General features: G+C 40.2%; 2 protein-coding genes across 3 annotated transcripts; both read left to right on the top strand.

Moving 5' to 3' along the window:
• Window positions 1-395: 395 nt before the first annotated feature.
• Window positions 396-4,640, top strand: LOC110876862 (glucan endo-1,3-beta-glucosidase 4). Its single transcript, XM_022125023.2, has 5 exons — window positions 396-635; window positions 1,181-1,307; window positions 2,261-3,484; window positions 4,277-4,304; window positions 4,392-4,640. The coding sequence occupies exons 2-5, from the start codon at window positions 1,223-1,225 to the stop codon at window positions 4,534-4,536; spliced, it is 1,482 nt and encodes a 493-aa protein (XP_021980715.1). The 5' UTR covers window positions 396-635; window positions 1,181-1,222; the 3' UTR covers window positions 4,537-4,640.
• A 1,178-nt stretch (window positions 4,641-5,818) lies between these two features.
• LOC110876849 lies at window positions 5,819-8,987 on the top strand. Of its 2 annotated transcripts, XM_035974497.1 has the most exons (4): window positions 5,819-5,951; window positions 6,046-6,192; window positions 7,261-7,850; window positions 7,908-8,987. In XM_035974497.1, the coding sequence occupies exons 3-4, from the start codon at window positions 7,266-7,268 to the stop codon at window positions 8,169-8,171; spliced, it is 849 nt and encodes a 282-aa protein (XP_035830390.1). In that variant the 5' UTR covers window positions 5,819-5,951; window positions 6,046-6,192; window positions 7,261-7,265; the 3' UTR covers window positions 8,172-8,987. The 2 variants fall into 2 exon arrangements, with proteins under 2 accessions (XP_035830390.1, XP_021980703.1); XM_022125011.2 differs by having other exon boundaries at window positions 7,261-8,987.
• Window positions 8,988-13,337: the final 4,350 nt, after the last annotated feature.

Here is a 13,337-nt window from a genome sequence, read left to right as displayed (position 1 = left end):
TTAGCTTGTTAAGTTAATATAAATCTTAAAGACCATCATACAAAGAATAATTGCGTAATAAATCAGTGAAGCTTTACCAACTCCATCTGTCCCATCTACTTTAGAGTCCATAACCTCATACAAACACATTATTGAATTTAGGAAAAATTACCAAACACAGAGAGATTAAATTTTGTTTTAAATAGCATTATTTTTTTTATGAACAAAAACCAATAATATAGTTGACTTCACAGGTCAATATATGACTACATTTTGGTCTTTGCCATTCAAGATTCCTGTAGTTGGTGCTTATATTCTGCTAAGTGCTAATCTATTATATATTTTTTATATGTGTATTATATTATATAAATGATTAAATGAGTTATATTTTTTGGGTTGTGGGGTATGACTGTGTGCACAATAATTATGTAATAAGTGATATGGATTTTTGAAAATTGGATGGATATAGGGTTCCAAAAGGACATTCTTTTCTCTCTTTTTAAACTTTAAAGCTTCCAGCTTTCTCTTTAAATTTGTGAATCAGTTACATGATGCTTTAGATTCTCTGTTGAACTTCAACAGCCAGAAGCTTTTTCCACTGAAGAACTTGTACAGTACAACTCTCTTATGCAACACCATATCTAGTTAAACTCCTGGTATTTGATTCTTTCTGTATTTCCTCTGTTCTTGCAAGAGTTTCTTATTTCTACATGTGGGTTTCTTGAATTTTGTTGAGAAAATCAAGAAATCTTATCTGGGTGTTGTAAATTGTGATGGTTTTATAAAAAAAATAACCTTTTTTAATTTGGGTTTCTTGAATTTTGTTAAGAAAATCAAGAAACTTATGTGGGAGTTCTGAAATGTGATGGCTTTAAGTAAAAAAAAACAGGTTTTTATTTTGGTTTCTTGAATTTTGTTAAGAAAATAAAAAAACCTATATGATGAAAAGAACCCTTTTTTTGATTTGGGTTTCTATTGTTTTGTGTTAAAGATTTACCTAAAGTTGTTTAATGGGCTTAGAACTCAAAAAGTTATTTACTTTTAGATTTTTGTTGAGTAAAATTCTTTTCTTTATATATGGTGTGATGTTCTTCATTCATTTCTTACCATTCAAGAACCTAAAAGTGTGTTTATTTGGCTGTCTTTGTGTGTGATTAACTGATTATTTCGTGTTTTTCGGTTGATTGTTCATACTTGACAGGTAACAATGAAGTTTATGTGTAAAGAAAGTTGATTTCCAAATATGCATTGGATGTTTGAAACAATGAGGCTTGAATTGTGGCTTGGATCTATGTTAGTTATATTTGCCAGTTTGTCCAATGCTATAGGTAATAGTCATTTCTCTCACTGACAAAAATAATGGCAAGTTGACTTTTTGGTCAAACTTGTTACTTTCTGTTTGACTTTGATACCTTGGTGATCACAAATTTATAAACTTTGTAGTTCAATGTTGATTAAAGGTGTGTTTGGCATTGAGTATTGAACCTGTTCAGCTGATCATCGCGTTCTTAAGTCTTATAAAAACGGTTTTAATTAGAATTTGGCAAACACTCACACAACTAATTCAGGGGTGCAAACGAGCCGAGCGGCTCGCGAGCTACTCGAGATCGGCTCGAGAAAAAGCTCGAAACGAGCCAAGCCTTATCGAGCCCGAGCCGAGCTTGAGCCTAAAACAAAGCTCGTTTGTTTATCGAGCCCGAGCTCGAGCCTCGCATGTGAAGCTCGTTAGGCTCGTCGAGCCTTAGTGTAAATGAGCCGAGTCGAGCCGAGCTTATTCAAATTTGTTTACAAGCCGACATCGAACCTAAAAATAAGTTAATTTAGTAAACGAGCCCGAGCCGGAGCTTCACTTATCGAGCTCGTGAGCCTAAAATGTCTATTATTTATATTATTTTTATTTAATATATTAATTAATAGATAATAAACGAACCGAGCCCGAGCCGAGCTCGAGCTTGAGAAAATACAAACGAGCCGAGCTCGAGCCTTGAAAACAAAGGTCGAATCGAGCCGAGCTCGAGCCCGAGCTCTCATAAGTTAATCGAGCTCGAGCTCGAGCTCAAGCCTGGTCAAGCTCGGGCTCGGCTCGGCTCGTTTACACCCCGTCTAATTGTTTGATTATGACATCTTGAAACAACATAAGCACTTCCAAACACCAACTATTGCAGCCTGTTTTGTTACACTTACAGCACTTTATCTGGTTTTATCTATTCTATATCACACGATCACTTCGAAAACGCGATGCAAAAGGTTCCTCTAATTTATAATATTCTTGAATTTGCAGATCCCTTTGTAGGAATAAACATTGGCACTAATCAGTCAAACCTACCTTCGCCGGAGCAAATAGTCGGGACCCTTAGAACCCATCACATAACACATGTTCGCCTTTTCGACACCAATGCTCGCTTGCTTACCGCACTATCGGACACTGGAATCGAAGTTATGATTAGCGTTACGAACGATGAAGTCTCAGAGATCGGAGAATCGCCATCATTTGCCGCCACATGGGTTAACACGCACGTGGCGGCCTTCAAACCCGCCACCAATATCACCGCCATTGCTGTCGGTAGCGAGTTCGTTTCTTCAAACCCGATTGCCGCCGCCACTGTTCTTGTCCCGGCGATGGAAAATCTTTATAACGCTTTAGTTGCGTCGAATTTGAACGATCAGATTAAAGTTTCGACCCCTTTATCAATGGATATGATTCCGAAGCCTTTCCCGCCATCTACTGCCACTTTTAACGCGTCTTTGAATTCAACTATTCATCGGATTCTTGATTTTTTGAAGAATAGTAATTCTTTTTACATGTTAAACGCATTTCCTTATGATACTTACGTACAAAGCAACGGGGTTTTTCCGATACAATATGCTCTTTTTCAGCCACTTCCGGTGGTCAAACAAATCGTTGATCCGAACACACTTTTCCATTATGAAAGCATGTTTGATGCTATGGTGGATGCCACCTATTATTCGATATTCGCTTATAATTCTTCGGTCATCCCGATTATTGTGACTGAAACGGGCTGGCCGTGGTCTGGTGAGGCCAATGAAAGTGATGCCACGGTGGAAAGCGCAGACACTTTCAACAATAACTTGATTCAACGGGTTTTGACTGGGTCGGGCCCGCCGAGCCAACCCACATTGTTATTAAAATCATATATTTACGAGATGTTTAATGATGACAAGAAGCCGAGCTATGGTGTGTTCTTTAGAAATGGGAGTTCGGTTTATGATCTTGATCTTGGTGGGCCCACTGGTAATCTTTCGGGTGGATTTTGTGTAGCGAGAAAAGGGGTGGACCCCACAAGTTTACAAGGTGGGTTGAATTGGGCGTGTGGGCCCGGGCAGGCGAACTGCACCGCCATTCAGTCCGGGCAGCCATGTTACCTGCCCAATACGGTACAAAACCATGCTTCTTATGCGTATAATGATTATTACCAACGAAAGCGTACGGTAGGTGGAACCTGCGATTTTGGTGGGACGGCTGTAATAACTAACGTTAATCCGAGTATGTTCCCTCAACTCTTCATACTATTTTCATGGATTAGGATCAAATACAAAGGATCCTAATTGTAAGAAGTGTAAGAAGGATTTATAGAGTGACAAGTGTCCAATAACCTAAAAAAACCCACTACACAAAAAAACCCACTACAAAAAAAAAAAAAAAAACCTTAAACATCCACCACCACCAAAAACCTACCCCCCCCCTCACATCACCCACCCTAAAAAAAAAAAAAAAAAAATTTTGCCGAGGGGGGGGGGTGGGGGTTTAGGTTTTTGGGTGGGGGTGGGGGGTGGGTGTGGGTGTTTAGTTTTTTTTTAGATTTTTTTTTTTTTGGGGGGGGGGGGGGGTTAGGTTTTTTTTAGGTTTTTGGAGGGTGGGGGTGGGGGGGGGGGTTTAGGTTTTTTGGGGGTTTTTTTGTGAGGTATAGTTTTTTTTTTGCCCGGGGGGGGGGGGGGTTAGGTTTTTGGGTGGTGGTGGGGGGGGGGGGGGTGGGGGTGGGTGTTTAGGTTTTTGGTGGTGATGTAGTGGGTTTAGTTTTAGGTTATTAGACACTTGTCACTCTATAAATCCTTCTTACACTTCTTACAATTAGAAGACTTTGTAGAATAACTTGACCCCTATTTTCATATTGATTATGAATAAGAACAATTTAAGAGGTTGCATGCATTAGAAGTAGACGTTGAGCCCCTTTGAACGTGTTTGACCCGTTCTTCCTTTGGTTTAAATTTCTTTGGTTGACCCGTTTAAGACAAAACATAACCCAAATCGACTAATTCATTATTCTTTCTCATGCAGGTTATGGATCTTGCATATATACAGGAAGGTGAGCAAACACGAACCTATAAACCGTTATTTGATCCTTACAACCGTCTTACTTTGATCTTAATGCGTACAAATTGCTTTTGAACAGTTCAAATTCGAGTGCCGGTGGGGTCAGTCCGCCAGCATTTGTACCAGCGGGCCCCTCGGGGAGTTTATCACCGCCACATCGGGTTCCTAAAACCGGGTACCTGATCTTAGCAACGGTTTTGACTTGCTGGTTGTTAGATGTGTAGATTTTGTGTAAACTTGTATAGTTGATTCTTTTTGGTCTCAAAATTTCCAATGCAAGACATTTGTTAAGCTTATTTTGTTTTGGATATGAATATGGAAATTTTTTAAGGGTGTTAAAGCATATTGGATTGACGAGTTTCAGGTTGGCGGGTTGAATTATTCAATCCAAACATGACTCATACTGATTTGTGTCAAAGCAAATAAATCTAACATGAACGCGCTTAAAATAGTGTAAACCAAACCAAATCATTTAACCCATATCTAAACGTGCCATATGGGTTAACTGGAAGTAATAATGTTGTAAACGTGTTAATTTGGTTGGCATGTGATAAATGGGTTAAATTTGAGTCAACATGTTAGCGGGCCGCCGGGTCGATCTTTTTATTTAAACATGTATGTAAACTCGAATACAAAAGGTTTAATTAAACAAGATGAAACTAAGTCAGGAATGGGACCCGTTTACAAAACGAGTTAGATACGCCGACCTGAAGCTTGCTTATTTTTGTGTCATAATTTTGTATCTAACTGTATAAAGGCAGGCGCGGATCTATGAATAGGAAATGTTGTGCTATTATCTACAGGACCTAAATTATCAATAGGCTCCCCAAGCACGTTGAAAATTTGTCCGAGAGTCGCTCCACCGACCGGAACACTTAGCGGAGCTCCCGTGTTCAGTGGCGGAACTTGACGTATTAAATAGGGGGCCGAAAGTTTTAAAAAATAGGGGGCTGGACTCAATACGTATAAAATTTTCCGATGAAAAAATTTTCCGATGAAATAAATTTACATTGTGAAGCGAAAAAAAAAACAGAGGGGCACCGCTGTGAGGAGCCTTAGATTTTTTTTTTGAACGGCCAACGAATCCTCCAAATGGGCTACTGGCGAAATTCACCACATCGGGATACACTCGCCTTCCGAAACGGGGAAAACCCTCACCTAGGGCCGAAGCCCGTGAACACTCGCCTGAAGGCACGACAGTGCGGTGAGGTAAAACCCGCTCAGTTCAAGGATCGAACTAGCGATCGCCGCCTACTCGCCTAGTCTCCCATCATCACCAGGTGCCGCAGAAACTAAATGCTAGGGGCAGGAATTGAACTTGGGTCACTTGGAACACAAGGTCTCTCCCTTACCACTCCACCATTAGCTCATTGACAAGGAGCCTTAGATTTTATATCGTAGTGTATATGTTTACACGTCAATATTTACTATTAATGAATCCTGTACGATTAGAGTGTATATTTATTATTATTAATTATTAAAGTGTATTTATTAGCACAATTGTTGCCATCACGAATCACATGACAAGGGTAATCTAGTAATTTCGCTGTAAACCCTAATCGTTCGCTTTATATACCGATGTAGATGTAGCCGTCATCACTTCTCACACTTGAGCGTGAGTCGGTTGTTCAATCAAAAGGTATCTTGTCTGATTTGATTTTATCTAATGATTCAAATTCTTTTTTCTCATTTTTTATAATCTTTCTCACCTTTTCTTTTCTTTTCATTTTCAGTCTATGTCATCGATCTTTGTTCATGTTGATTTTGTGGTGGAATATCATATGAATTCGTGCTTTGAAATGGATCTAGTTGATGAATTACCAGATGCTTCGGTCGTGATTTCTCTGTTTAAAAAATTGGACACCCCGGCAAATTTCAAGGTTAAATCCGTATAACTAAATGAAATGCTTTATTTTAATTACATGTATTAGACTTAATTAATATTAATTAAGTTACCTAAAGTCTAGCATAACATATTAAAATGCATAAAGATGTATTACCACTTTCTGAAACAAAGATCAGTGATAATCCGATTATTTTCTTATATCCAGTATTTTCCAATATGCTTGAAATATTATTATTTAGTATAATACACAAGATTATGGTGTTATTACATATATTATTATCTAGCATAATACACAAGATTATCGTGTTGTTACATATAAAAACCCTAATTGGTTTACCGTGTGTTTTATATTTAGAGTAAATTACTTTTTGAGTTCCTGTGTTTTAGTGGTTTTAACCACTTGAGTCCAAAATTAAAAAGTTTAACGCCTTGAGTCCCTAGCCATTTATTTTATAACGTATTGAGTCCAATTTTGTTCATTTTATAACGATTTGAGTCCAAAAAATTGGACTCAAAATGTTAAAATCTGGACTCAAAAGGACTCAAATGGTTAGAGAAAATGCTTATACGGACTCAGGTCGTTAAACTTTTTGCTTTTGGACTCAGCTAGTTAAAACTACTAAAACACAGGGACTCAAAAAGTAATTTACCCTTATATTTATAGTGTTATTTATAAATAATAAATAATAATTACAATTTGCGTCCATGTGGTTGAGGTGTTTTACAAATTTCTTTACATTTGCATACACTAAACGTCCAGATCCATGCCACAAACATTTTCTATAAACAAAAAGGGCATAAATACACTTTTTAAAATTTTTGTATCAGTCTTAGAGACTGAGTGAGGTTTCAGTTTTAGAGACTGAGGGGTTCAATCTTAGAGATTGGGGAAGTTTAGCCTTAGAGGCTGGGGAAAGTTTGAGTCTTAAAGACTGGGAAAGGTTTGGTCTTAGAGACCAGGGATGTAGTCTGAGAGACCAGGAAGTTCGGTCTTAGAGATTGGAAGGGATAGTCTGGGAAGACTAGGATACATACATGATTTCATTGTTATTTGTTTACATACTTACCTTATTTGTGTGCATATGTTGTGATTGTGTTACAGACACCATGGCATCATCTGGTAGTGGAGTATCCAATGCGAGCGACCCAATGGCCTTTACCTCTGATGACGAGATGACCACCGACTCGGGAGTGTACACCTCAGACACCACGAGCACCGATGAAGACGATTTCCAGCCGTTTGCCCTACCGATCTTCGGAGACGACGTACTCCTAGCTGATGGCCCACAAGGAGAGGACCTACCCCTTGTTCCAATCCCTGCCCCTCTCCCCTTCGCTGCAGTTCCCTTTGAGGAACAACCTCTCGACGCGTTACCCGATGGTGACATCGACCTACTCATCGAGGGTCCCCCGGAGGGAGACCAGGATGGTGGGGCCCCGATGGAGGACGGTGTCCAGCTTGTTGATCCCATTGTTCCCATGGTCGAGCTTCCTGATATGGAGGTTCATTCTGATTCGTCCGCTTCAGGTTCTTTTGAGTCGATATCATCCTTTATCCCACTGTTGGGATTCGGTTACATTCCTCGTATTGACGATGATGAGGAGATGGAGTTGGAGCAGCCTGCTGAGGCTCCTGTTCTTCCAGATGATCTGATTCCTGTTAGGCTTGCTGATCATCAGCCCGCTCCAGTCGTTTCCGAGCCCGTTCTCGCCATTGACCCTGTTCCTGTCATTGATGCACCCGTCGTTGCACCAACAGTCGTTGAGATCCCAGATGTAGCACCCATACCCGATCCCATGATGATTTTTGATGACCTTGCACCGTTTGCTACCTACATTGACCCGAGATACGCTAACACCAGCAATGGGTGGATTGAGGAGGATGACTACCCTCCGTATGTAGTCCCAGTCACTCCCCCCACCGCATCTATTGCTGTACCACTCGACATCTCGTTGTTTCCTCCACCCACATCTGGTACCCATCGTACCGACCTTCCGATCACTTTCCTTTAGGACATTCCTCCGCCCCAACCTGGGGAGGGATCATCGAGACAGCCCTTCGGCCACACTTCATTTATGACAGGAGATAACCAGTTTATACCATCGACTCCTAACCATAGTTTTGTCCACCCGTGTCATCTACTGCACCTTTCATGTCTCAGTTTCCCCATACCACTTCACAGGTTGTATTTACCCCACACACTACACATTCTGTTTCAGCCCCGATGGGTGACCCATTTCTATGGTCATCACCCCATGTTATGCCAGTATCCGACCCTTATCATCCATTCCATGTTGGATACTCTATAGAGGACACGCTCACGTCATTGCAGTTACAGCAGGACGCCTTTAGACGATATGTCCAGGAGTTGGGGAGAGCTCCACATCCTCCATGCCCCTGCCAGACCCTGTCTACAGCATCTCACACTTCTTTTCTATCATCCCAGGATTCAGATGTTCGCTTCCTCCTTCTCGACCAACAGGTTGCACACGTATTGCGTTTCGCTTATGCTCTTGAGGAGAACTTGGTGCATTTGCGCCGATTGCTTTTCTCTCGCTTTCCACCCCCCCTTCACCATCAGCCTAGGGATATTCGGGGCAATAGGGATTCCAGATCTTCTACAGACAGGCTACTCTTAGTGAGAAGACATCGCTCAAGCCATGATTATGAAGACCCTTTTTTTGAGACCACGATTTTGGTTTTTGATTTATTTGTTATTGTACTCAGACAAGGGTGATGTAGCCCTTAGTATATATTGACATATGATAAAATTGTGAAACTGTATTGGTGGTTTGTTTATGAAACTTAAATCACAAGACTTTAAATTCCATGCATTGTTGATTATTTGTTATGATTATGACATGAGATGTTATGTGGATGATGAATGTTACAATGTATACGTATGATTATTATACTTAGTATGACCTGACTAATATGGAACATCCTCTAGAAAATGCCTCCACGACGCGACGCACGCATGCCGACTAACCAGGCAGAACTGCAAGGAATCATCGCTGCCGCTATTGCGCAATATGCTGTTTCTCAAGGAGAAACAAGCGGAAACATTTCGAACAACAACAACCCTCCGAATGGTAATGATCAGTCATAGGAGACACATTACACTATATTTGGATGATTCTTGTGCGACTGCTAATAACTCCTAAATGACATTGCTTGTACAGGGTGTACTTTCAAGCAATTCTTAAATTGCAAGCCGTAAAACTTTGATGGCACTGGAGGTGCCGTAGCGTTTACCCGTTGGACTGAAAAGACGGAGACGACAATAAGAATGAGCAAATGTGCGCCGGGACAACAAGTTACGTACATCACTGGGCTTTTTACTGATGGTGCCCTATCATGGTGGAATCTCCAAGTTCAAACACTAGGAGAGGCTGCAGCATACGCCATGACTTGAGCTGAATTGAAAGAGCTGATGCGCAAGAAGTATTGCTCCAGGGCTGAGATCCAGAGATTGGAAGCCGAATTTTGGAACTTAAGGATGGAAGGTCCAAAAATCGCTGAGTATGTTCAAAGGTTTCATGATCTGTCCCATGTAGTGCCGTACATGGTCACGCCTGAATTCAAGCGCGTGGAACGTTTCATCTGGGGGTTAGCACCTCAGATTATGAGCATGGTCACAACGTCTAAACCGGCAACCATTACTGAAGCCATCGACTTGAGCATCTCGCTGACTTAAGAAGCCACCAGGCTAAACAAATTTTCAAAGGATGATCAGAAAAAGAAAGAGACTCATGTGGAGTCGTCAGGAGAAAACAAACGCAAGTTTTTCAACTTCAAGCAAGGAACCAGCAGCGGTAGCAAGAGAAGTGAATCAAACACACCGACTAGGGCCAAGACTGGTGATGAAAACAGAGGAAAGGGTTACATGGGCACTTTGCCCAAGTGTGGTACATGTCAGTTCCATCATCCCGGCCCATGCCGACTCAGAAAATGCGAATCTTGCGGGAAGACGGGCCATTCAAAGGAGACGTGTTGGGTTGGATCAGGCCAGGGTGGCCAAAGGGGGTACAATAACAACAACCGTGGTAATGGAAACAGGCCGCAAGAAAATAATGGGGGAAACGGAAATCATGGAAATGACCCGAATCAAGCTGGTAACCGGGGAACAAACGGAAATCGAAATGGAAATGGAAATGGGAATGGCCGAGGGCCAGGATGCTTCAACTGCGGGGACGTTGGGCACTTCAAAAGGGAATGCCCAAAGATAAATCAAGCGCAAGGCAGAGTTTTCAACATTGGTGCGAGGGAAGCGCGCCAAGATCTGAATGTTGTCACTGGTACGTTCCCTATAAATCAACGCTATCCGTCTGTTCTTTTTGATACTGGTGCCGATTATAGCTTTGTATCATTAGAATTTAAGAATGTGCTTGGGTTAACTGCTAGTAAGTTAGACGTTCCGTACTCTATTGAATTGGCGAATGGGAAACTAGTTGAAACGGGTGAAGTCATCAGGGGATGCATGATAGAACTGGGAGGACACTTATTTACGCTAGACCTTTTGCCAGTCGAGTTGGGAAGCTTCGACGTAGTAATAGGGATGGATTGGCTGTCTAGCAACAAAGCCGAGGTGGTTTGTCACGAGAAGACCATCCGCATCCCAATGGCCAATGAAGAGACGATTGTAGTTCATGGAGAAAAGCGCGATACGCCATTGAGAATCATTAGCTGTTTGAAAGCTAGGAAGTGTTTGAAGAAAGGATGTGTTGCCTTCTTGGCACATATCGTTGATAAGGAAGCCGCTGAGCCAAAGATCGAAGACATTCCAGTCGTGAAGGAATATCCTGAAGTCTTTCCAGAAGACTTGCCAGGATTGCCACTTCCAAGACAAGTCGAATTCCACATTGACTTAGTTCCAGGCGCCGCGCCTGTGGCTAAGGCACCTTCAGAGATGCAAGAGCTGTCAACACAACTCCAAGAATTGTTAGACAAGGAATTCATCAGACCAAGCTTCTCACCTTGGGGAGCTCCAGTTTTGTTCGTTAAGAAGAAGGATGGTAGTTTTCGCATGTGTATAGACTACCGCGAGCTTAACAAGTTGACCGTCAAGAATAGATATCCTTTGCCAAGGATCGATGACCTGTTCGATCAACTACAAGGTTCAAGTTTCTACTCGAAGATCGATCTACGATCAGGTTATCACCAGTTGAGAATACAAGAGGAAAGTATTCCCAAAACTGCTTTTAGAACTCGATATGGACATTACGAGTTTCTGATGATGCCGTTTGGGTTGACAAACGCTCCGGCAGTTTTCATGGACTTGATGAACAAAGTCTGCAAGCCGTACCTCGACAAGTTCGTAATCGTATTCATTGATGATATTTTGATCTACTCGAAGACGAAGGAAGAACACGAGCAACACTTGAGAGATATTCTAGAGCTACTTAAAAAGGAGAAGTTGTACGCTAAGTTTTCGAAATGTGAGTTTTGGTTACGCGCAGTCCAGTTTCTTGGACATGTGGTTAATGGAAATGGAATCCATGTGGATCCCACGAACCTTTCTTTCTTCTGCCATATCATTTACCATGTAATTTCTCAGATGGTTGAATCAATTTCTCAGATTCAAACATGGTTGAATCAATTTCTCAGATTCAAACATTTTCCTCCGAACCTTTCTTTCTTCTGCCATATCATTTACCATGTAATTTCTTATGAATCGTTTCCGTATTAATCTTCTACATTCAACTTCATGTGTTGGGTCTTAACACTTAATTCCATGTCCTAATTCATGTAGCGCGTTTCAACGCGACACTCTACATCCTATTTCTAGTGGTGTTCTCACCCTTCTTTCTTAAGTTTGTTTTACATTCAATCGCATGCTTATACTTTTCATTCTTATCTTTCTTTCTTTTATTGATCCGATCCTTTAAGAATCGTTAGACCCCTTATTACTAGCTTGACTGGACATAAGTGAGATGATTCTCGTGTTTTTCTCGAGCTTCGGTCAATATATGACCATCCCTTGCATACCATTTCCATTTGTTCGTTCACCGTATTTGGTGTTAATTCACCTACGTTCTCTAACATGTCTCTTACTAATGAGTATCCTACATTACACGTTGCATTCTTACGTAATGTTTCCAAAAATTTGTAAATAATTATTATTTACTGACTTCTACGATTTGACCTTTTAAAGTTAATCACACTTAGTACTTATTGTTGTACGCGTTGTACTTACTTTCAATTCGAACACATTACATAATGTCTTTAGCTAACATCCCAACTAATATTCTTTCCATACCTTTCATATTATTATTACATTCATAATATTGTTAGTTTATGTGAGCATACATACTATTATTCATTTTCTTTTTGGTTATACGAAATTTGACTTGTATAAACGAGACATTGATTATCAGTTATCTCATTTCCAATCCATACCACTAAACTTATCGTCAAGCATAATACATATATTACTTAATACATAACACATTAACTTTTTACTTTAACATTTGCGTCTAAAGGGTCATTCCATGATATTCCTATATTGTTGACTTTTAGTTAGTCACTGTTTTGCTTACACACTTCAAACTTTTGAACATGTGGTCATTTAAATATGATAGACCGTGATATTAATGCTCTACGTATCTCATACATACAATTTACGTAATCCTCCAAACAATACACATGTATAAATTCACCTTCGCGTACCTTCTCATGCTAATGCTTCACGATTCTACAAATAATAAATATCATTCAAGTTAACTATATAACATAATTCTAACACATTCTTTACTAATAAGCTCGTATGATTTGCATTTGGCTCATATTCTCCTCTTAATGATAACAAGGCAAATCATTAAATACACATAAGCATCACACCATTCATGTACAAGGTACAAGCCTCTAATGCATAATTCTATCAAAGCATACATTCATCCGAATTTTCATACGAATTCCATCTAACTCACATTCTTCAAATTATTTTCACCACTATTCTCATCATCATTTTTTTATATTCATTTATTTACAATTCCGGTTCCTTCGCATATCTAAGTACTTCAGTCTATATTTACTTCCTTTATTATTCATTATCATACGTTTCCAACTCCACTTTATACGTTCGTCATTCATTTCATGCCATCCCATACGTTACATTCGACTTTTATAAATTTTACTTTATCGCCAACGATCTACATAACTTATTATATCTTCTAATA

The sequence above is a fragment of the Helianthus annuus genome, chromosome 1 (assembly GCF_002127325.2).
Source record: "Helianthus annuus cultivar XRQ/B chromosome 1, HanXRQr2.0-SUNRISE, whole genome shotgun sequence".
In the NCBI taxonomy this organism is placed as follows: domain Eukaryota; kingdom Viridiplantae; phylum Streptophyta; class Magnoliopsida; order Asterales; family Asteraceae; genus Helianthus; species Helianthus annuus.
The sequence above is the reverse complement of the archived record's forward strand: the minus strand, read 5'-3'. Positions and strand labels throughout refer to the sequence as shown.